At 45.9% G+C, this 23,457-nt stretch overlaps 1 protein-coding gene across 2 annotated transcripts; it reads right to left on the bottom strand.

Annotated features, from left to right (window-relative positions):
- Positions 1–1,383: 1,383 nt before the first annotated feature.
- ANKS3 (ankyrin repeat and sterile alpha motif domain containing 3) lies at positions 1,384–23,123 on the bottom strand. 2 transcript variants are annotated; one of them, XM_081337830.1, is made up of 17 exons: positions 23,040–23,123; positions 19,950–20,120; positions 17,665–17,863; positions 16,567–16,688; positions 15,892–15,973; positions 15,430–15,565; positions 14,556–14,714; positions 13,144–13,272; positions 11,544–11,656; positions 9,557–9,721; positions 8,184–8,308; positions 7,295–7,436; positions 6,854–7,026; positions 6,450–6,535; positions 5,449–5,532; positions 4,728–4,822; positions 1,384–2,803 (listed from the first exon to the last, which is right to left on the bottom strand). In XM_081337830.1, exons 2-16 carry the CDS (start codon positions 20,117–20,119, stop codon positions 4,740–4,742), a joined length of 1,968 nt encoding a protein of 655 aa, XP_081193956.1. In that variant the 5' UTR covers position 20,120; positions 23,040–23,123; the 3' UTR covers positions 1,384–2,803; positions 4,728–4,739. The 2 variants fall into 2 exon arrangements, with proteins under 2 accessions (XP_081193956.1, XP_081193957.1); XM_081337831.1 differs by lacking the exon at positions 23,040–23,123 and having other exon boundaries at positions 17,665–17,998; positions 19,950–20,074.
- Positions 23,124–23,457: the final 334 nt, after the last annotated feature.

The raw sequence follows: 23,457 nt of genomic DNA, 5'->3' as shown, positions 1-23,457 counted from the left end.
AGAGTGTAAATAAATATTTTTCCAGCAAAAGAGTTGCATCCTGGAGTAATCAGCTGGTCAGGTCTGTCAAGGAAATATATTGCGTGAAACCCCTTCCAGGGCTTGGAGAGGCAAACTTGCAGAACTGCCCGTAACCAAGCGGCATCTTGAACACCTTAAGCCTTGTTGTGACTTACTCACAGTGGTAATGAATGCTGGATTTGCCAAAAAGGAATCCCTTCCCCACAACCAACGCTCGACACAGAGGGGTCCAGCAATTTAAAGCCTCTTTTCCAAACCTCTCTGTGCAACACAGCCCTATGGCACACTCTCCCAGATCTGGTGTCCTGTTGATTACAACTCCTGTTATGTCACCTTCTGGCGTACTTTGGTTTCACTGCAATAAGAGGCCAGCAGAGTGTCTTATAGATATGGCCCCCGTTTTTGAAGAGAGGATAAATTTCCCCTTAAGCATGGTTAGCAGAGCTGGAGAGCCACAAGACAGGATTAAGACGGCTCTAAATCGTGCATTTTGGTCTTTGCAGTATCGTCGTTTTACTCAAAAATAGCTTACAATTTTTATTCTATGTTGCTATAAATAGCCAGGGGTCTGGTTTTCACAAGCAAAAAAAAAAAAAGATGATACACTTGAGCCGTACCACGTCAGTCTACAATTAAGCGTATTATGACTGAACTACCTTTGCTACAAAACAGTCCCTGCATATATAAAAGTAGCTGGCATAACAGGAGGAAATATATATATATATCCTAGCTAGAAACCTTGCCTCTACCTTTCTCCAATCTGGTGCGATCCACCCATTTCAGTTCACAATGTACGTCATGATTACCATCCACGCTGGCTCTGAGGTCATTTTGAAACCTCCGGGAGACACCAGATGGACAAGGAAGAGTAAGCATGTAAAAACAGGTAATCTTTTTGAGTTCCTTCTCCAGTTGGAAGTAGTACAGCCATGCCTGAGGTTTAGATTGGTTCCGCTTTCATAAAGGTCTATCTCGCCTGGCCAGATATAATTTTTTTAAAAAATGGCAAAGATTTCAGCATACTTGAAAGAACAATCGCAACAGAGATATATTGTGGAATGGAGAAGATGGATCGATTATATTCAGAATAAATATGGGACTAAAAAGTTTCATTTAGCATATGAATAAGTATTAGTATTATCTGATGTGTTATTAGTTACTCATTATTATTTGGTTATTTAGTTATGTTAAAGTGCGATAGAACTTAATGTGGTTTTTTTAGTTAAGTTAGCATATTTTAGCTTAGGTTGGTAACAGTTAATACCCTGTATTCATCTCTGAGAAGTCGAGGGGGGGGAGGGGTAGGGAGGGGAAGTGGGGGGGGCGGATGTTTTTTTAAAATGTATTTTAAAACTTTTCAATAAAAAAATCACAATCTTTAATAAAAAACAAAAGATGTGTACAGCATACGATCCGAAGAGAAACCAGACTATAACAATATTAAAAATGGAAGTACATTCTTTAAAATATCGTACTGCTTCTGCGGAGTAGGCTTATGGAGTGCCCTGGGAAACAATACATTTGACACCCAACTCGCTTTAACTCCGGGTGCTAGCAGCCGTGAAACCTGGAGCTTTAAAAATACTCAGGGGATCATGGAGTGAAACAGAGAAGGAAGTCCAGTCAATGAACATTCTTTGGCAGCATCAGTTTTCTGACCAAACAGAGCATCTTTCTAAAGTCATGTTAATCTTTCTGCACTGCTTGAACATGTCAAGGAATAGCACACAAAAGCTCGTTGCTTGATGGCAGATAAGCCAGTTCTGGGCAATTCATTTTGTAGGACAACCAGGTTTGTTGAATTCTGTAATCTACATTTTTTAAATCTCTGGCAAATACAAGGTACAGTGAGATGTGCCAATCAATAAGAAACAGATAAATGAAAAGGCACTCCACTCCCTCTCATCAGCTCTTCAACAACCACAGACAGGCTCTAGAAGATGTAGCTTTTTCGAAACTTGCAAGACCATCACCGCTGACGTCTAGATGGACCTAGAAAACCTTCTGCTTTGAATCTCAAGATCATCTTACAACATCCATCATCCTGGGATACCTTATCATCTTGTCATCGTTCAAAGGTTCAGCCTGGCTCTTCAGAACTAATCCAGATTTACCTCGTTCTGCCTGAAGATTTTTACAACCCCAATTTTGCTAACGGGAGCCACCTCATGTTGTCAAGTGGGAGACTATAACCTGAAATTGCGTGTTAAAAGGACCCCAAAAGATAACATTTGGTTCCCGCTAAAAATAAGCATTTCCATCTTTCAAACATATCACATTTGATTGGAGGAGACAAGAAAGAATAAAATTGTCGGGAGGGGTGAATTGCAAACTCTTTCGGCTGCTAGGTCAAAAGAGGATGAAGTCCTTAGGCTCGAGTTATGTCTGTCGTTATGTCTCCTGTTGTGGACACAGAGAGGGAGGAAGAAGAGCCTGAGATGTTGATATCAACAATGCTTGCTTGATTAACAAAGAGACCGCAAGCATATCTTCCACAACAAGGCACATGCGAACTTGCTTGCTTGGCACTTCCAAGCTTTAGAGAGCTTGCGTGCTCACCACTCTTCTGGCTTTGCAGATTCAGACCCACGTTCCTCCTTCGGCACAGCAGGTGTGCCATCCAGAAGATCTGCCCTCATTCGTCACCAACGGCAGCCGGGTTTTCCGAGGCCCCAGCCGGAGATGGCCCGTACAGCCGATCCGATCCGTCGTCACTTGCACTCGCTCACTCTTGCAGGCAAACACAGCTTCAGGGTGGAACGGTCACCCAACGTCAGCATCTCTGCAACATGAGGCACGGCTTCAGCCAACTTTTAGGGACAGAAGCCAACAGGCACTGCTGCTCGGGACAGACACTTTACAAGGCTGAGCAGCTGCACATCAAGACCCAAGTTTTCCAATGCATCAACGGGGATTCACGTATTGGGCTGAACCACAAGTCAGCCACAGACGGCTTGGTGTGATGCAGAAACCCAACGTACAGAAAGTTGATCTAATAACTAGGCAACCCATGACCTTTTGGGTCATTTGTTTCAGAGACATTTCCTCACCTGAACAGAACGGAAGGAAGGAAAGGAGTCCCTTTTGGGAACTTCTGACAAGCAAAGTCAGTGGGGAAGCCAGATCCACTTAACAACCGGCTTACTGACTTATCAACTGCAGCGATTCACTTAGCAACTGCGGCAAGAAAGGTCGTCAAAGGGGACCAGGTTCACTTAACAAAGGTCTCACTTAACAACAGAAATTTTGGACTCAATCGTGGTCATACGTTAAGGACTACCTATAGTACGTAGATGTAACCAATTCTGGACTCAATTGTGGCCGTAAGTTAAGGACTACCTGTAGTACGTAGATGTAAACAATTTTGGACTCAATTGTGGCCGTACGTTAAGGACTACCTGTAGTACATAGATGTAAACAATTTTGGACTCAATTGTGGCCGTACGTTAAGGACTACCTGTAGTACATAGATGTAAACAATTTTGGACTCAATTGTGGCCGTACGTTAAGGACCACCTGTAGTACATAGATGTAAACAATTTTGGACTCAATTGTGGCCGTACGTTAAGGACTACCTGTAGTACGTAGATGTAAACAATTCTGGACTCAATTGTGGCCGTAAGTGAAGGACTACCTATAGTACGTAGATGTAAACAATTTTGGACTCAATTGTGGCCGTACGTTAAGGACCACCTGTAGTACATAGATGTAAACAATTTTGGACTCAATTGTGGCCGTACGTTAAGGACTACCTGTAGTACGTAGATGTAAACAATTCTGGACTCAATTGTGGCCGTAAGTTAAGGACTACCTGTAGTACGTAGATGTAAACAATTTTGGACTCAATTGTGGCCGTACGTTAAGGACCACCTGTAGTACATAGATGTAAACAATTTTGGACTCAATTGTGGCCGTACGTTAAGGACTACCTGTAGTACGTAGATGTAAACAATTCTGGACTCAATTGTGGCCGTAAGTTAAGGACTACCTGTAGTACGTAGATGTAAACAATTTTGGACTCAATTGTGGCCGTATGTTAAGGACCACCTGTAGTACATAGATGTAAACAATTCTGGACTCAATTGTGGCTGTAAGTTAAGGACTACCTGTAGTACGTAGATGTAAACAATTCTGGACTCAATTGTGCCCGTAAGTTAAGGACTACTTGTAGTAAAGGTAAAGGTTCCCCGGCACATGCGTGCTAGTTGTTTCCAACTCTAGGGGCCGGTGCTCATCTTCGTTTCAAAGCCGAAGAGCCAGCGCATGTCCGAGGACGTCTCCGTGATCATGTGGCCGGCATGACTAGACGCCAAAGGTGCACGGAATGCTGTTACATTCCCACCGGAGTGGTCCCTATTTTTCTACTTGCATTTTTACGTGCTTTCGAACTGCTAGGTTGGCAGAAGCTGGGATGAGTAACAGGCGCTCACTCTGTTACACAGGACTCGGGATTCGACCCGCCAAACTGGCGACCATCTGGTTGACAAGCTCAGCGTCCTAAGCCACTGAGCCACCATGTCCCTTTTACCTACCTGTAGTACATAGATGTAAAACACCTTGTGGATGACACAGTCCCTGGTCTAGCTTCTTGTTTCCCAAAAGGGTCAACCACATGTCCCCAAGGCATCCTCTTGGTCTTGAAGACCACCATTTTTTACACACCAACTTCACCTCTCAGTCTTGGGGGCTATTTGCTCCTCGCTTACCTTTCTCTCCTGCTAGGGCTGTTTGCGGACAGCCTTGCCCTTATCTGGACGCTGTAGCCTCTCAAGATTACGGTTGACAGAACAGAGAGTTGTCCCTAGACAGAGAGAGTAGCTCAGTTATCACAAGTGTCAGGAAATAGGAAAAACCTCCAGTATGACAGGCAAGCAAGCAAACTCTGGGAAGTTGTCCCTTTATTCCAGCACCCTACCCCCCACCTTTGGGGCACCAGGGACCGGTTCCGTGGAGAGAGGGTTTTCCACAGACCGGAAGGGACGTGGTTTGGCATGCTGCCTGCATCCCATGGATGGGGCTTTCCTTGTTTGCGTGGCCAGGTTTCTGGCATGCCGCAGCCTAGTGCCGATCCATGGACTTGGGGTTGGGGAATCCCTGTTTTATTCCACTATTGGAATAATGTTAACTTGCAATTTAGAAGGATTTATTGCTCAAGCCTATAAGCAAGAATCTAGCCAACTAAAATTCAAATCTGAACCGGTGCCATAACAGGGTCAAAAGAATTCGAGGAGGACTGAGCTTGGATCATTTGCGGCAATGTAAGGATTCTAAGCTGATGACACATTTAGCTCTGCCCTCCCAACTCTGCCTGCTCTTCTCCAACACCTATTTCCCTTTGATAGCAACCGTTGGGTGTGTCATGCTGCTGGGGTTATTTGGATCAGATCAAGGAGAAGACACATTCTCAACAGCCTGTGTTAACCTTACCCATTTCTCCCACACACTCCTGCAGAAGAGCTGACAGCTCAGGCAGGCTAAGGGCCTTCAAGGTAGGTGACCATCCTTCAGGGCCTAAGACCGAGAAACAAATAGGTGGCATTAATTCAAGCTAGCTTTGTTCTAATGGTGAGATGGGCACGAAAGTAGCCTCTTCCCCAATTCCAGTCAAAGCAGAGCCATGTCTTTATTTTGAAGGGGAAAAAGAAAAAAGAAACAATTCAGCCGGTTTGCCCTAAGAAAAGTAGGAAAATATTAGAATGAATAGGACAGAGGAAAAGCTGGTTCCAGGATGTGAGGGAATGTAGGCAGGAAGTGTATTCTCAGGAGAGATGGGATGGATTACACAGGAGTAAGAGGCAACCTAGCCCAGATATTACTGCGTTTCCCCGAAAATAAGACTAGGTCTTTTTCCCCCCTCCAAAAGAGGCACCAGGTTTTATTTTCAGGGTAGGCCTTACCTCACCTCCAGCACCGACAGCCTCACTCAGCAGCTTCATTTCTTCTGGGGCCAAAGTTCTGCAGCCTGCATTCGGGCCTGCATTTTGCAGACAAGCCTTTCCAGAAGGCCTAAGCAGTGAGTACCAAACTATGGATTCAAGCCATAGCATGGTGCTTAGCTGCTGAGGTCTTGCAGAACTGAGCTATGGATTGAATCCATAGCTCGGTTCTTGGGTCCAGAGGCCTTACGGAAAGCCCTGTGACTGAGAAATACAGGCCTGGCTGCAGAAGAGGCCTCAGAAGAAGTGGGCTGGCAAGGAGAGGTCTGGCTGCAAGTTAAGTGGGTGAGTGGGGCAGCCCTAGCTTGATTTTTAGGTGTGCCTCGCCCCAAAACTAGGGTTTATTTTTGTGATAGGGCTTATATTAGGCCCACCCCCCAAAATAAAGCTAGGGCTTATTGGTGTAGGCTTTACTTTCAGGGTAACATGGTATGCGTGAGAGAAAAGAGGGTGAAGACAGCCTCTTGGTCATGGACTGAGCATCCCACTTACTGGCTTCAAGCTGTGCTCTGATCTCCGATCTCTGGCCAGCTGCCTGCTCCCGGTTGATCCGGGAATCCAGCTCTGCCTGGCAGGCCCTGAAAGGAAATCAGAACATCAAGAGGTTACTGTGGAAGGAAATCACACACAGAGAGGCAGAGGAGCAGAAGAAATCCTCATGGAAGGATTACAGGTAGTCCTTGACTTACAACCATTCATTTAGCTACCATTTGATATTACAATGGGACTGAAAGTAGTGACTTAGGACTGGTCCTCGCATTTACGACCACTGCAGCATTCCCCACGGTCTTGTGATCAGAATTTTAAGTGCTTGGCAACCCACATGTATCTACTAACCGCTGCAGAATCCTGGGACCAGGTGATCGCCATTTCTCATCTCTTGGAGGTTCACTCACCGCATCTGTTCCAGAAGGACCCCAGCATTTCTGGTGATGGCCTGGACTTCTTGGAGTTGAGCCTGGGCATTGCTCCAGGCCACGTCCTGCTCCATCAGGCAACTCTCGACCACTGCTCGCAGCTCCTGCTCTTGGCTCACCTGTCCTTTCAGCCCTTTGAGTTCCTCACACCTCTGCAAGCAAAGAGAGAGAAAAAGACCAGAGTCCAGCGTTTTCCATCCAACCACAGCTTTCCTTCCTCAAACTAATTTTTTTCATCTGCTGGACTTCCTCAGACTTGAAGAGACAAAAGAACTAAAGGACCGGCAGCTCAACCTCCCTCTCCTGGTGCTTCAGGGACTTAAACCAACGAGGCCCCCAACTGACATGTACGCATCCCAACTCGGGTGCAACAGAGCATCATCTTCTTCCTAAGGCGCTAAAAGAGTTTGGTCTTTTCACCTTGTGAAGCTGAATGGCCAATTCTTGCATTTCGGCTTCCAGTCGGTCGGCATAGGCCAGCTCAAGAGCATCGCTCAGGGGTCGGGCACTGCTGTGCCATCGGGCAATGGCCGAGGTCATCTTCCTCTTTGGTCCAAAAAGCCTACCGGGGTAAGTAACCAGGAATCAGAAGAGATTAAGCTAAGCTTAACTAAGAGGTTAAGCTAAGCAGCTAAGCTCCCATCAGAGAGGTTTGCAGGCAGAACAAAGCAGCCTCTTGTTGAGTGGCTATTGGAGAACATGCTTGTTCTCCCGCAAAGACCAGTGTCAAAGTTCCGGCTGATGATCCCAACGAAGTAAGCACAACAACAGAGAGATTCCAATCTCTAATGCAAAACTTTATTGAGTACAACATACCGGCACTAATGATTGGAAAACCAGCTCTGGCAATATGGCGCCAGAAAGATAATGAAACCCTTTCACAGTTCACGTCACGTTGTCCAATTACTCTTCCGGCAATTTTTATGATGCAAGATTCAATTCCTAGGCAACGGTTTCTCCAACGACCTTGGGTTGCGTGCCAGGCTGCTCACCGGTGCTTCAGTACTCCAAACATCCCCCCTCCTTTCTGCGACTATTGGCAAGCTGAGAATTAAAATGGCTGAAGCAGAATAAATGTTTCGATGCTTGACAGCCACTTGGCACCAAGTGTATCCAGAAGGTTGCTGCATTCAGTGACACATTTAAGTCAAATGCACTAACCCCCCCACCCCCACCCCTTTTTTTAAATGAATGCAACTAGACTCTCTATCAGGCCAAAACAGAAGATGTGAAGCATTGAGTGATAGGCTATCTGGTATGAAAGCTGCATGGTTCTGGGTTCAGGACTCAGCATTAAAAATCTGCTTACGTGATGCCGATCTCTTTTAGGTCACTCTCCGTTAAAGTTAGGAAGATCCGTAGGTCAATATCTTGCTCCTCAAAGACTTGCAAGTACTTCAGGCAGCCAATCTGGTCCAGAAAGGTGGCCAGATCCTACAGCCCAGATGAAGCAAACACATCGTCAGGAAGCTGTGTTAAAACTCAAGGAAAAAGGACTTGCACCGTTCTCTGTTCCAGCTCTATTGACAAAAACCACACCATTCCCATCAGCTTCTGCACAAAGTCAACAACACCTGAAAAGCAGAACCACCCTCAAGCTAAGAAAGTGGTCATGTGGTGGAAGTTAACTCCAAACCCCTACTCAAATATCTAACATTCTCTGAGCAAGCTTTAGCTCGCAACTCTTGTTCAGGATATCCTACTATACAGGGATACAATGAGAAGGTACAGTGAGAAGAATTGAGACAGTTCCTTTTAGGAAACTGCTGGCAAACACTGGATGTGGCAGCCATGTCAGCACCTGGATCCAGTTACAAGCACATAAGAGCAGCAACCACAGGGAGAGCTGACCAACAACAAGGCCGTTGTAACCACTCCATAGGATGGATTGCCTTTTGTCTCTGGTTGGCCCTTGGGGATCGAACTTTTGTAGCCCTGTGAGTTTTGGTGATGGAATGTCAAGTAGACTATGGGAACATGTGGGAGGGAGAACTGTTACAGGACAGAATCCTCAGTTCAGGGGAGGGAGGAAGTATGAGAAAAATGACTCTGAATAACTCCCCTTTATTAGTTTAGGTCAACAGACCTCAACCTTGGCCACTTTAGGATTTGTGGACTTCAACTCCCAGAAATTCCCTAGCCAGCATCAGAATTCTGGCAGCTGAAGTCCATACACCTTAACATTGCCAAGGCTGAGAAACACTGTTCTAGGTGTATCTTGACATGGACAATTATTTGGGCAGGTAATCAAGATTCTCTGGCAGCAGCCAATTCCCAGAATTCCTCAGTCAGCATGACAGTTGGGGAATTCTGGGAGTTGAAGTCCACACCACCTTAAAGCCAGCTAGGTTGAGAAACACGTTCTAGGCCAGGGGTAGGCAACCTTGGCTCTTTTATGACTCGCGGACTTCAACTCCCAGAATTCCTGAGCCAGCATGGCTCAGCATGGAAACCTCTCCCTTTCCCCTCAGCGTGGCTGGCTCAGGAATTCTGGGAGTTGAAGTCCACGAGTCATAAAAGAGCCAAGGTTGCCTACCCCTGTCTAGGCCTACCCTGACATGGAAAATTGTTTTGGCAGGTTCTCAAAATTCCTGCTCCAATACCCAACTACCAATAAAGAGTGCTCCAGAAAGCCAAAATGGTTCTTCTTTCCTGCATTTCCTCGCCGGTCTTGAGAGTTACCTGTGGTCCAGCACAGGAGGGGGTCTCGTCATTAGATGGGCCACAGTGTTGAGCAGATGCTTTGGCTTTCCAAGGCCACTGAGTGTCACTGTTGCCATAGCGATTCTTGGCTTTCGAACTCTTGGGATGTTTCCGGCTGGAGGACTTGGCTGCGTGGTCAGAGTCCTGCACAAGTTGAGAGAGGACAGGGGATCAGGCCAGAGAAAGCCATTCTCCTCAAAACCCAGGTGTGTTACAAGATTAAGATGACAGGACCTCCTCCGTTAACAAAGGTCAACTGTTAACTTCAGGAGCTCCAGAGGTCGCCACTTTTTTTATTATCACGAGTAGAAAAAGCATCGTGTCTCTTTCCAAGAAGCAGCGTCAGCCTCAGAAGGCTTAAAGCCATCTAGTCTAACGAAAAGAGGGATGAGGGATGAGTAGTCCTCCACTTACGACCACAATGGAGCCCGAAAATGAACGTTGCTAAGGGAGAAATTTGTTAAGTGAGCTTTGTCCCATTTGACGCTTTTTCTTGCCACGTTTGTTAAGTGAATCACTGCAGTTGTTAAGTTAGTAACACGGTCGTGCAGTGAGTCTGGCTCTCCCCATTGGCTTTGCTTATCAGAAGGCCGCAAAAGGGGAATCACCTGACCCCGGGACACTGCAACCGTCATCAATGTGAGTCAGATGTCAAGCGTCCGAATTTAAATCACGTGACCCTGGGGATGCTGCAAGGGTCATAAGTGTGAAAAACGGTCGTAAGTCATTTTTTCCAGTCCCGCTGTAACTTCAAACGGTCGCTAAGCAAACTGTCGTAAGTCGAGGACCACCTGTATTCCAGTATTTGAGGGGCTGCCCCAAAGAAGAGGGGGGTCGACCTATTCTCTAAAGCACCTGAAGTCAGGAAAACAAGCCATGGATGGAAACTAATCAAGGAGAGAAGCAACCTGGAATTAAGGAGGAATTTCCTGGCAGTTAGAATAATCAGCTGAACGGCTTGCCCCCAGAAGTTGGGTTTTTAAGAGACTGGACAACCACTTGTCTGAAATGGTGTAAGGCAGGGGTAGGCAACCTTGGCTCTTTTATGACTCGTGGACTTCAACTCCCAGAATTCCTGAGCCAGCATGGCTCAGCTTGGAAACCTCTCTCTTTCGCCTCAGCGTGGCTGGCTCAGGAATTCTGGAAGTTATTATTATTATTATTTATTCAATTTCTATACCGCCCTTCTCCCGAAGGACTCAGTTGAAGTCCACGAGTCATGAAGGGGCCATAGTTTCCCCATGCTGGCTCAGGAATTCTGGGAGTTGAAGTCCACGAGTCATGAGGGGGCCATAGTTCCCCCATGCTGGCTCAGGAATTCTGGGAGTTGAAGTCCACAAGTCATGAAAAGGACCATAGTTCTCCCATGCTGGTTGAGGAGTTCTGGGAGTTGAAGTTTGCAAGTCATGACGGGCCCAGAGTTTCCCCCCACGCTGGCTGAGGAATTCTGGGAGTTGAAGTTTGCAAGTCATGACGGGGCCAGAGTTTCCCCCCACGCTGGCTGAGGAATTCTGGGAGTTGAAGTCCACAAGCCATTAAAAGGGCCAAGTTTGAAGACCCCCTGACCCAGAGTGTTCAAATGGTACAAGAGGATGAAGGATCTTGCATGTCCACGAGTCATCAAAGAGCCAAGGTTGCCTAGCCCTGGTGTAGGGGCTCCTGCTTGAGCAGAGGGTTGGACTAGAAGACCTCCAAGGACCCTTTTCTGTTATTCATCTCTTCCACACCAAGAATATGTATTTGTTTTCCACTTCTGCTTAAGACACCTTTAAGTCAAGCTCAGTCCCCGGTAGCTACATGGACACACACACACGGTTTCCTCAGCAACTAAGATAGAAATGGTCTTCTCATTCTAGTGCTGTTCTCTTCTGGGGGGGGGGGGTCCCTCACCCGAGTACTAAGCAGGCCCAGTTCTGCTTAGCTCCCAAGTCCACGTAAGACCACACGCGTGTTGCAAGTTCTGTACCTCATTGCTCTCTAAGGAGCCCTCGCTGCTGATCCCCACAGTCCTGGCCAGGCCTTCACTGCTGCTGCTGGTCTGGATAATGCCCAGGTCGTTGGTGAAGAAGGAATTCTCTTCTGAAATGGTGAGAAGTGAGAGAAAAGAGCGTTTCAGAACCAATAAGAGCGGCAACCTTTACATACTCAGGGACTGACTGACGAAACAAAGGGAAAACCTCTCCATTTTAAGTCAGTAATATTATCTTTGATGAACTATGAACTACAACCACAGTATTCAGAAAAATCGTGGACGTTTTTCATCCATCCTGGTGCATTTCGATTTATTCACCGGATGCAAATTGTGCCGAGTTTGGCATACAAGCGTCTCATTCCTTTTTTTCACAGGGCTTTCGATTTACATTTCAAAACGCATTGCCAGGTTACAGGTTTTATTAGAGAGGCAAATAACAGCTTTCAAGTTCTCCGGCTTTTCAACAGGGGAGACGTTAGAAAACATTGAATAAGAGAAGCAAAAGAAATGTTGAAATTAGATTATCTAAGCCACTGGTGGCAAACCTATGGCACATGTGCCAGAGGCGGCACTCAGAGCCCTTTCGGTGGGCTCGCGCGCCATCGCCCTGACCCCGCCTCCACCCGCAGCCCCCTCCTCAGCAGCAGTCCCCCGTGGAGAGTCGCAGCAGCGCACCAAGCACATGGCAGCCGGGCAACAGGGACAAGACTCCGTCCTCACGCCCCGTTGTGCGTAGATGATGCTGTGAGTTGCGGGCAGAGGGCATGGCCGCCACAGTGCTGCAGGGCCGCTTGAGCGATCTGCGGCGGCCTGTGGAGGTGGTGGGTGGCCCTGCGGGAAGATGGGTGGGCCGGGGGGCCGGGCCAGTTTTTGGGCACTCGGTCTCTAAAAGGTTCGCCATCCCTGATCTAAGCTATAAGGTCACAGTCATCCCTAAAATCGAAAAGCAAACTGAACCAGTTTGGTCTACTGCTTAAGGTGCTGGTCTAGAAACCAGGAGACAGTGAGTTCTAGTCCTGCCATAGGCATGAAGGCCAGCTGGGTGACTCTGGGCCAATCATTAGGAGATGGTGAGTTCTAGTCCTGCTTTAGGCATGAAAACCAGCTGGGTGACTTTGGGCCAGTCCCTTTCTCTCAGCCCAACTCACCTCACAAGGTTGTTGTTGTGGGGAAAATAGGAAGAGTAGGGTGCATTATGGAGGCTCATCACCTTGAGTTAGAGACGGGGGGGGGGGAGAGGGAGGGAGAGGGAGGGAAGAAGGGAAGGAGAGGGATTGTGGACTAATATAGGCAGTGTTGGTAACAGATCACAATCTAATTCCAGGAGCAGGAAAACGATTATTTTGCTGCAGCTCAAAGAACTCCAAAAAATCTTAGAATCCTATTATAACATCTGCCAGCACCAACATAGCCCAAAGCCCCTTAGCTTGACAGTCTAATTCATCTTTAGAGTATTTATTCTGGAGCCAAATAAATGCCACTGCCCCAAAACAGCCTGCATTTAAAAACGGCTCTGCCTGCCTGGAAGGCTTCGAGAGGAATCCTAAGATGGTCTGCACGATCAGTCTATCCAGCCAAAGAAAGCCCCGGGTACCTCGGCTGCTGCTGCTCTCCACATCTTGGTCATTAATGGGGGAGATGACATCTCGGTATCGAAGGCCACCCGCCTCCAAGCCGCTTCCATCGTCTTTAAAGGTGACGTAGCCTTCTGGCGGGACCTGCTCTGTGTGTAAAAGGAAGGGACAGTAAAAGGAAGGGAGGTGAACGAAGGAAGGGCAAGACCTGAAAGGTGAGCAAGACGGATCGCGTAAATGTCACAAATGGGCGGACCTCGTTTACGGAATCGTTTTTATTCTACTTTGGCGCCAGAAGGTTCTCCAAGACTCCCCAAAGCTAACAAAAGGCAGCGTGCAACACTGTATGCTAGGGGCTGGGGTATTCTGGGAGTTGAAGTCCAGAAGTCTTAAAAGTTGCCGAGGTTGGACCTCCCTGCAATAAAGACTTTCAGAATGAGCGAATCCAGGACGTTATCGACTTCCCTCAAGTTACTTTCAGGGCAATGGAAAATGGCTACCAGGTTAAGTACCTTACAGAAGGTAGAGTTACAGCATCAGATTCTCTAGAAGGGTAAAAAACTGGATCTTGGGAAATGATTATGTAGAATGTCATTTATTTATTTTTTATCTCTTTAGGAGCTCATGACAGCAGGATAGCCCTCCCTCCTTCCCTGGGTCTCTCAATATTAACTTAGTACAGCAATAGCACTTAGACTTATATACCGCTTCACAGCCCCTCTCTAAGCAGTTTACAGAGTCAGCCTATTGCCCCCAACAACCTGGGTCCTTATTTTACTGACCTCAGAAGGATTGAACTCCTGGCAGTGAGCAGAGTCAGCCTACATTGTAACAACTGCGCCACTACGGTTTCCTTCCTTCCTTCCCTCCCTTCCCTTCCCTTCCTTCCTTCACAAGCAATAGCATTTAGTCTTATATACCACTTCACAGTGCTTTACAGCCCTCTCCGAGAGGTTTACAGAGTCAGCATATTTTCCCTCAACAATCTGGGTCTTCATTTTACTGACCTTGGAAGGATGGAAGGCTGTGTCAACCTTGAGCCGGTCAGGATTGAACTCCTGGTAGTGAGCAGAGTCAGCCTGCATTGTAACAACTGCACCACTACGGCTTGCTTGCTTCCCTTTCCTTCCTTCGCAAGCAATAACAATTAAACTTATATACCGCTTCACAGTGCTTTACAGCCCCCTCTAAGCGGTTTACAGAATCAGCATATTGCCTCCCAACGATCTGGGTCCTCATTTTACCGACCTCGGAAGGATGGAAGGCTGAGTCAATCTTGAGCCGGTCAGGGTCGAACTGCTGGCAGTGAGCAGTTAGCCTGTAATATTGCATTCTAACCACTGCGCCACCACAGCTGTAAAGATGTAAGGGCTGTAGTGGTGGCAGCCATCTCAGCAGATTCTGAAGCAGGGGAGGAAAAACCTGAACTCACCACGATGCAACCGACTCTTCCCTCCAGTTCTGACCGCTGTGATCTTGGCCAAAGCGTGAGGCCCTTCGTGAATGCTGGGTCCCCTGGATTTACGGGCAGGCCTTTGTCTTTGGGGAGCGCAGTAAGACTCATCTGAGGAGCTCAGATCTTCGTACTTTCCTGAGTGTCCAAAAAGTACAAGCAGGGAACTTAAAGAGTCTAAAGATTTATAGGCACGCATTTCTGTCATGAGAGAAGGATCTGGTGGAATCACCCAGCCTCTCTCTATTCACATCACGGAGTCCCTTCTCGATCTTTGCCATGATTGTAGTTATTCCATTAGCTTATATCAATGAAGTAGAGTTGTAGTCATTCTTTTTAAAAATATCTTATCATAAAAGATAAAATACAGAACAAACAAAATGAAACAAAAGCATACATTCGACTCTAACAACAACAAAGAAGAAAAAAATAGCGTGCAATAAAATTTAACTTTTAACATGTAGCTGACTGGGTGCTGAAAGAAAAGAAAAAGCAGTAAATTCTCTTCCCTCTTACACACACACACACACACACACACACACACACACACACACACACACACACACAGAAAAAGCAGTCAACAGGTTGAGCTAAACATTACACCAATCTTCAAATCCCTCTGTGACCATGTTATTATATTTAGCGTGTAGAAAATCCACCAACGGTTTCCAGTCTCTTATAAAGCGGTCTAGTCCATTAGCTCTAATCAAAACTTTTGATTGGCGTTCTAGTCATTCTTGAATCTGTTTCCTGACCGGGCTGAGCTCAAAGAGTAGATTTCCATTCACTGTATCAACCTGGGCTTGCTTTTCAAACAGATTCTTTCCCCGAGACATTACAGCCTTTTACTCACCTGTGCCTCTGCGGAAGACTTTGGGCACGGGGGCCGTATGTAAGTCGATCAGCCCCACGATCTTCATGTGTCCATATTTCATGGCCAAAGTTCGTGCGGTGGCCCCTGTGCTGTCCCTTATGTCCACTTTCACACCCTGCGGGAAGACACCGCCTTTCACTCCATCAGTCCGGTAGAAAGGAACCCACAGCAATTGGGCACTGAAGCTAACGGGGGGCTCCTAACGTAAAGCTTTTACACATCCACACCCCCGCTGCAATCACCGGGAGATGAAGCATTTATTGTGAAAGGCTTCTGCAAATTAGCCTGAGCTGTAACAGCTTTATTCACACAGCGTGCTCAGCCAAAAGCAAAACAGCGCATTATGGCTGAACGCGATGTGTACACCACCACAGTTTAATAAAGGCTGGGGGGGGGCAGGGGAAAGGCTCTGGATTTTCCTGGAAATCAAGGGTCACTCACATGGCTGAGAAGATACTGGGCGATGATCTCATGGCCAGAAGCCGCTGCTTCCATCAGAGGGGAGTATCCACAAAGGGGTTCCCTGGCATAAGAGAAAGTTAAAGCTCACGTCAAGACTGGCACGACTGACGGTGAGGCAAAGACACGCTGGTTACGAAGGCGTAGAATTAAGAGAGCCGGGAATTATCCCCAAAACACAGATTTCGTACGATCTCACGTTACAAGGTAAACAGCGTTCATTTAAGGATCTGAGTTCCGCTCTTAAGTTTCAAAAGGCTCCTAAAGTAACTTCTATAAAGTCAACTGTGCGATTTATCCAAGGAGTTGGCAACTCTGAAAATTTACTCTTCTTTAGAGCATTTTCTAACGGCCTCCATGAAAAACAGAAGGCACAGTCTGAGTTTACTTTCTGGGCCACTACCTAAGGAACTGAATTTATTTATTGTTAAGATTTATGCCGATTTTATACAGCGAAAGGTGACCGATATAATGCTCCCACCTTGTTTCCCCCCCCATCTTTGTAACGTGGATTGTAAATCATGTGACCCTGGGATGCTGCAACACTGCTAAGTGGGGAAAACAGTCGTACGTCACTGCTGTAGCTTTGAATGGTCACTAAACAAACCTGTTGTAAGTTGAGGGTGACCTGTATTATGTTTGGCAATTTTCTCCTACCTGCAGTTGGCGTTGGCTCCACTGTCCAGTAAGAACTTCACCATTTGCTGATGGCCAGCACTGGTGCAGTGAAAGAGGGCAGTCCAGCCATGGACGTCTTTCGTCTCCAACTCGGCACCTTGCTTCAGAGAAAGGGAACGTTCGTCATAACATCACAGGATTACCTCGCTGAAAAGTAGGCCCGTTCAAGGTGCCTTCGTGACATTTTTCAGACTCCAGCCAATGTCCAGCCAACGTGGCTGTCAAACTCTCGAAGGCAGGCAAACTCAGGAAACAAGAACCGTTTCGACTTCTGAAAAGTACTTTGTGGCTAGTAGTGTAATAGAGTTTTGAGTCTACTAAAGCAATTCTGCAGGTCAACATAATTAGGGTGACGTTACTCTTGAGTCTCTTTCCCCTCCTTCCTCAATCCCTTGGACTCAGGAATGTTTTCTGTACTGTTTTGGCCCTACAATCTTCTTACAACATGCCAGCTCCTTTTTCCATTTTCCCAGGCTCTGTCAGACACTCCTGCATGGCTTGTGGACGGGCTTCTTGAAAGAACTGCCTCTCCCCTAACAACTACCTGGCCCATCAGGATGAGAAGATAGGGTGCAGGTCTCATCTGGTGAGACCACACAAAAAAAAGGGTCTTCTCGGTGGTGGCCCCTTTACCAAACATCATTCCCCCTCAAGGGACAACTGGTCCCCACCCTGTTGTTTTTCTGAAAGGCCCTAAAAACATGGTTTTGTCCATGGGTCTGGGGACCCCCGAATGGAGATGGAGCTGATCGAATGGCTGATTTGACTGTGGTGGTGTTGCCAAAGGATGGATTGGGGAATTGGAAGGAGATGGATTATTCGATGGTGGGTTTTAAAAATTTGTAAGCTGCCCAGAGTCACCTGTGTGTGAGCTAGTGAATCTGTCTAATGAACAAATCCCATTCGGTTAGTTATTCTGAGCACATCTTTCTTGGTTGTAGTCGCAACAGATTTGACCTTGTTTCTGAACCGCGCTAGCTTTTATCAAACCGAAAAGCTAACCAGGAGTGGCACTTGCCCTATTTAGACTGCGTGACTGCTTTAATATTTTGACAGCCATTCTAAAAGCTCACCCACCTGAAGCAAAAACGCAGCCACACATTCGTTCCCACAGCTGGCTGCCAACATCAGCGGGGTCTGTCCGTCTGGGGTTGACATATTCACGTTTGCTCCAGCTTGTAGCAGCAGGCGCACAACGGTGTCGTAACCAATATAGGAGGCGTACATCAGTGGAGTCCAACCACCGCGGTTCGGCCGATTCAAGTCCTTCTCCCCTCTGGAAGGTACACAGCGTGTGAGATTTCCCCAAAGGTGGAAGACTTTCAAGCCATTGCTGCTCAGGTCAGCAACATTCTTTTAATCTCACCGCGTCCATTTGGCCCTTTGGGAGCAAACTTCTCAAGGTGGCTTGCTGCAGAAGATGAGAGAAGGGGCCCAACTGTGCTCGTCAGCTTAATTTTGACAAGGATCGGTTGCCATGGAAACAAAATGGTGGGCAAGATGGGCCTGGAAATGCTCTTCTTATGCTTGTAAAGTACTGGATGCTGCTCTCAGCATTTCCTCGGATTTTCTTGAAGGCCTGTTTGGGCTGCTACTAATTTTATTTATTTATTTATTTATTTAGTTACATTTATATACCGCCCTATTCCCTGAGGACTCAGGGCGGTTTACAGGAAATTAAAAAATCCACCATACAAAAGTTAAAAAAAACCAAATTAAAAAATATTAAATTGACCCTGTATACTTAAAACCCCAATTAAAAATTTCTCCTCAGCCTGGGCCGGAGAGCTCAAAGAGCCAGGTCTTCAGGCCCCGGCGGAATGATCGGAGGTCGGGGGCAGTCCTCAGCTCCACCGGCAGCTGGTTCCAGAGGGCAGGCGCTCCCACTGAGAAGGCCCTATCCCTGGGTGTCACCCGCCGGCAATCTCTCACCGGCGGCACCCTGAGCAGACCCTCCCTGTGGGAGCGCACTGGGCGAAGGGTGTTTGATGCCGGCAGCAGGTGTTCCCTCAAATAGCCCGGACCCAGGCCATGTAGGGCTTTATAGGTAATAACCAGCACCTTGAATCTCACCCGGAGGGCAACCGGAAGCCAATGCAGCTCGCGGAGTAGAGGTGTTACATGGGAGTATCGGGAGACCCCCATTACAACTCGCGCGGCCGCATTCTGCACCAGTTGAAGCCTCCGAGTGGTCTTCAAGGGCAGCCCCATGTAGAGAGCGTTACAGTAGTCCAGACGGGAGGTAACAAGCGCATGAGTAACTGTGCGTAGGGCATCTCGGTCCAGATAGGGACGCAACTGGCGCACCAGGCGAACCTGTGCAAAAGCCCCCCTGGTCACGGCTCCTATGTGGTCTTCAAAATTGAGCCGTGAGTCCAGGAGGACGCCCAGGTTGCGAGCCCTATCAACGGGGGGTAACACCTCACCCCCCATCGTTAGAGGTGGAATAAATTTTACACAGCACAGAATGATTTTCTCTCTTTATATCCTGCTTTTATCATTTTTAAAAAACAAATCGAGGTGGCAAATGTGTACAATGCTCTTTCTTCCTATTTTTCCTGCGACACTGTGAGGTGAGTTTGGTCTGAGAGCGAGTGACTGGTTCAAAGTCACCCAGCCAGCTTTCACGCCTAAGGCTGGACTAGAACTCACGATCCCCTGGGGATTGGCTCAAAATCACCCAGCTGACTTACATGCCTAAAGTGGGACTAGAATTAACTTTCTCCCAGTTTCTAGACTGATACCTTAACCATTAGAACAGGGGTAGGCAACCTTGGCTCTTTTATGACTCATGGACTTCAACTCCCAGAATTCCTGAGCCAGCCTGGCTGAGCATGCCTGGCTCAGGAATTCTGGGAGTTGAAGTCCACGAGTCATAAAAGAGCCAAGGTTGCCTACCCCTGCACTAGAACAAACTGGTTTTCCTGAATTATCAAAACGGGGCAATGCAGGCAAATGAGGTGGCAACATAGAGTCTCCCATTTTAGACTGGATGTGAAAAACACCATTTTGGAATGTTAACCCGCCCCCCCCTCTCAATCCCTATTACAGACTTTTATAAAATTACTGACAGGTGGAGGTTCCTGTTAAGATATTCTCTTACCGTCAGGCTCCAAAAACCAAGACGGACAAGTGTGATCTTCCAAGTAGATTTTTTTTATTGTTTCTCACCTATAGATTGAATCTTGCCAATCTAAAGCAAGCTACCACCCATATCAAGCGTATGCTCTGGGAACTATTAGGGAGGAGCTGTCTTCACCCTCTTTCTCTCACACAAACTCTCTGCCCTGAGTTGTTCTCTTGCTCCTCTGGAATGCAGCCTCTCCCTCCTGGGAATCCAGACTACGTTCCCTCCCACTTACCGTTCAATACTGTCCTTCACCACCTCATACTGGCCAATGGAAGCCGCTGTGTGAAGGTCCAAAGGTATGTCTAACTCTTGGCGACTAGCCGCCTGGCCCTCTCCGTGCCACATGGTTAGGCTGCGATTCAAGAGCTCCGTCTCGCTGGCTTCGTCGCTCAGTTCCGACATTCTGTCCTCAGAAGCCAAAAGAAAGAAGTTGCTTGAGGTTTTTTTTTTTAAAAAAATTCGCCAATCTACCGGGAATGCGATAGCAGGGCGCCAACAATCGCAGGGCTGAAATTAAGACACCAGCACTGTTATTCAACGTTCAATGTATTTATTATGATGTTAGAGAATCCCAAGGCGTGATTAGCCTTCTATCAACTACATAAGTGATTTTGCTCTCCTTGGTTCCTTGTTCCTTGAAACCGGACCTGTGCTTTCGGGCAACGGCGGGAAGGGGGGCATTTGCACACTTAATCACAATAGTTCCTGAATTTGTACATGCTTTCAGAATATGTATTTATTTAAAACATTTAATATGCCAGTAGCCGCCCATCTCATAAAACTCTGAGCAGCTGCCAATCAAAAACATCAATACAGATAGTCCTCAGTTTACAGCCATTCATTCAATTGACCAAGAGCACTTGATTAGCAGCACCTGGCTGCTACTTAGCCTCTTCATACCTGTGGAAGCCGTAAGGGTATATACCTAAGTTTTTCACACATGGCTTCTCCATTTCGGCTTTCTTTTTTGTAAAATAAAAGACGACATGGTGTAATATGTCGTGTGTTGTGGTTCATCTGAGGTTGCGTTTGCCTCCTTTTAAGAACTGCTTAAGGACCAGATGTTTTTTCACCATACCCTGTTACGTAAATTGAACCACAGAACTCAAAGAGGGGTTTCTTAATTTTTCAAGATTGTATATGAGACGGGGCAGCTGTATAAAGCAAATAAAATGAACATTGGCTCTATTGGCATTTGGGAGATCACTCAAAACCTGGTCCTTTCAACAGGACTGCAGTGAAATTGGGGGGGGGGTTTCACAAGATGGTTATACTATGTGTAGGAAGCTAGTCCATTCTCCCACGGTCTTATTTACATCTATCTTTGACTTGTTTTTAAATTGCTTTGCATTTTTGTATTTGTATTACGCTGTTAGCATTATTCTGATTGTTTTACTGTATTCTACCCAGAGCCACATAGGTCAGATGGGCAGCTATGTACAACTATTATTAAATTTATATCAAATAAATAAAGCCGTCTATCTCATATATATGATTCTGGGTGGCAATCCCTACAGGTAAAACTATAAAACAATTCAAAGAAACATTAAAACCATCATAAAACAGGTTCTTCCTTGATGGCAAAATCAGAATTCATTTTAGACCCGGGACTGTTCTCCCTTTTATTGCTTTTTGGGTGTTCCTGTCATATAAATTGTTCTAAAGGTCCAGTGTGCCTCAGCCTTGGCAATTTTAAGATGAGTTGGACTTCAACTACCAGAATTCCTGAGCAGGGGGCTGGACTAGAAGACCTCCAAGGTCTCTTCCAACTCTTCTCTATTCTATTCTATTCTATTCCTTATTCTGTTTTCTATTCTATTCTATTCTATTCTATTCTATTCTATTCTATTCTATTCTATTCTATTCTATTCTATTCTATTCTTACCCTACATTCTATTCTATTCCTTATTCTATTTTCTATTCTATTCTATTCTTACCCTACATTCTATTCTATTCCTTATTCTATTTTCTATTCTATTCCTTATTCTATTTTCTATTCTATTCTTATCCTACATTCGATTCTATTCTATTCCTTACTCTATTTTCTATTCTATTCTTTATTCTATTTTCTATTCTATTCTAACCCTACATTCTATTCTATTCCTTATTCTATTTTCTATTCTATTCTATTCCTTATTCTATTTTCTATTCTATTCTATTCTTACCCTACATTCTATTCTATTCCTTATTCTATTTTCTATTCTATTCTTACCCTACATTCTATTCAATTCTATTCCTTATTCTATTTTCTATTCTATTCTTATCCTACATTCTATTCTATTCTATTCATTCTATTTTCTATTCTATTCTATTCTTATCCTACATTCTATTCTATTCTATTCCTTATTCTATTTTCTATTCTATTCTTATCCTACATTCTATTCTATTCTATTCCTTATTCTATTTTCTATTCTATTCTATTCTAATCCTACATTCTATACTATTCCTTATTCTATTTTCTATTCTATTCTAATCCTACATTCTATTCTATTCTATCCCTTATTCTATTTTCTATTCTATTCTAATCCTACATTCTATTCTATTCCTTATTCTATTTTCTATTCTATTCTTACCCTACATTCTATTCTATTCCTTATTCTATTTTCTATTCTATTCTATTCTATTCTTACCCTACATTCTATTCTATTCCTTATTCTATTTTCTATTCTATTCTATTCTATTCTTACCCTACATTCTATTCTATTCCTTATTCTATTTTCTATTCTATTCTATTCTTACCCTACATTCTATTCTATTCCTTATTCTATTTTCTATTCTATTCTATTCCTTATTCTATTTTCTATTCTATTCTATATTCTATTCTATTCTATTCTATTCTATTATTCTATTCTATTCTATTCTATTCTATTCTATTCTATTCTATTCTATTCTATTCTATTCTATTCTATTCTATTCTTACCCTACATTCTCTTCTCTTTTATGCTTTATTCTATTTTCTATTCTATTTCTTATTCTATTCCCTGTTCTATTCTATTCTAACTCCATTCTACTCTAATTTCCCCAGCCAAACTAGGGAATTCTGGGAGTTGAAAGGCGTTGGCTTCTTAACCTTGAGAAATACCAGGGTAAACAAAACAAAAAGGCAGTGAGGCCTATCAACCTCACAGGCTGGGGCCGACGGGAGTTGTAGTCCAACTCCTGCGACACCGGCCACAAACGCCCATTCGTTTCTCAAGCGGCCCCGCCAAGACCCGGCCTGGCGTTGTGGGGGGGTTGCCGGGCTACGAAGCCTTTCGGAGCCTCTAAACAGCCGCAGCCCAGAGGTTTTTCCCCTCGCGGCCACCGTAGGCGCTTCCCCTACCCGGCTCTCCGGCGAACGAGCGGCGACGGAACCAAGACGAGAGGCTGTCAGCCGGGTCCGCAGGCCTCGCTCCCGCCCCACTCGCGTGACCCCGCTCTTCTCCCGCCTCCTCTTACGGTTACTCGTCCTCCGTTGCGTCCGTCATCTATCGCCGTGGCCCAATTAACCAATGAGAAGCTGGGAGCGCGTCACCTCCCCGCCTCCCGGGCCAGCCAGCCAGCCAATGAGAGCCCTAAAAAGAGTAGAGCGGGGGAGACAAAACAACCTCCGTCTGAGTCTCGCCAGGTCCGGAAAGATAACACCAGAAGCGACCGCTTAAATAAAGAAGGAGGAGAGGAAAGAGAGGACAGCGGGGTATCTTTCCTCGCATGGGCACGATCTCTTCCAAGAGTCCAGCTTTTTATTGGCTAGTCATTTC

The sequence above is a fragment of the Vipera berus genome (genome assembly GCF_964194415.1).
Source record: "Vipera berus genome assembly, chromosome: 13".
NCBI classification, from domain to species: domain Eukaryota; kingdom Metazoa; phylum Chordata; class Lepidosauria; order Squamata; family Viperidae; genus Vipera; species Vipera berus.
The sequence above is the reverse complement of the archived record's forward strand: the minus strand, read 5'-3'. Positions and strand labels throughout refer to the sequence as shown.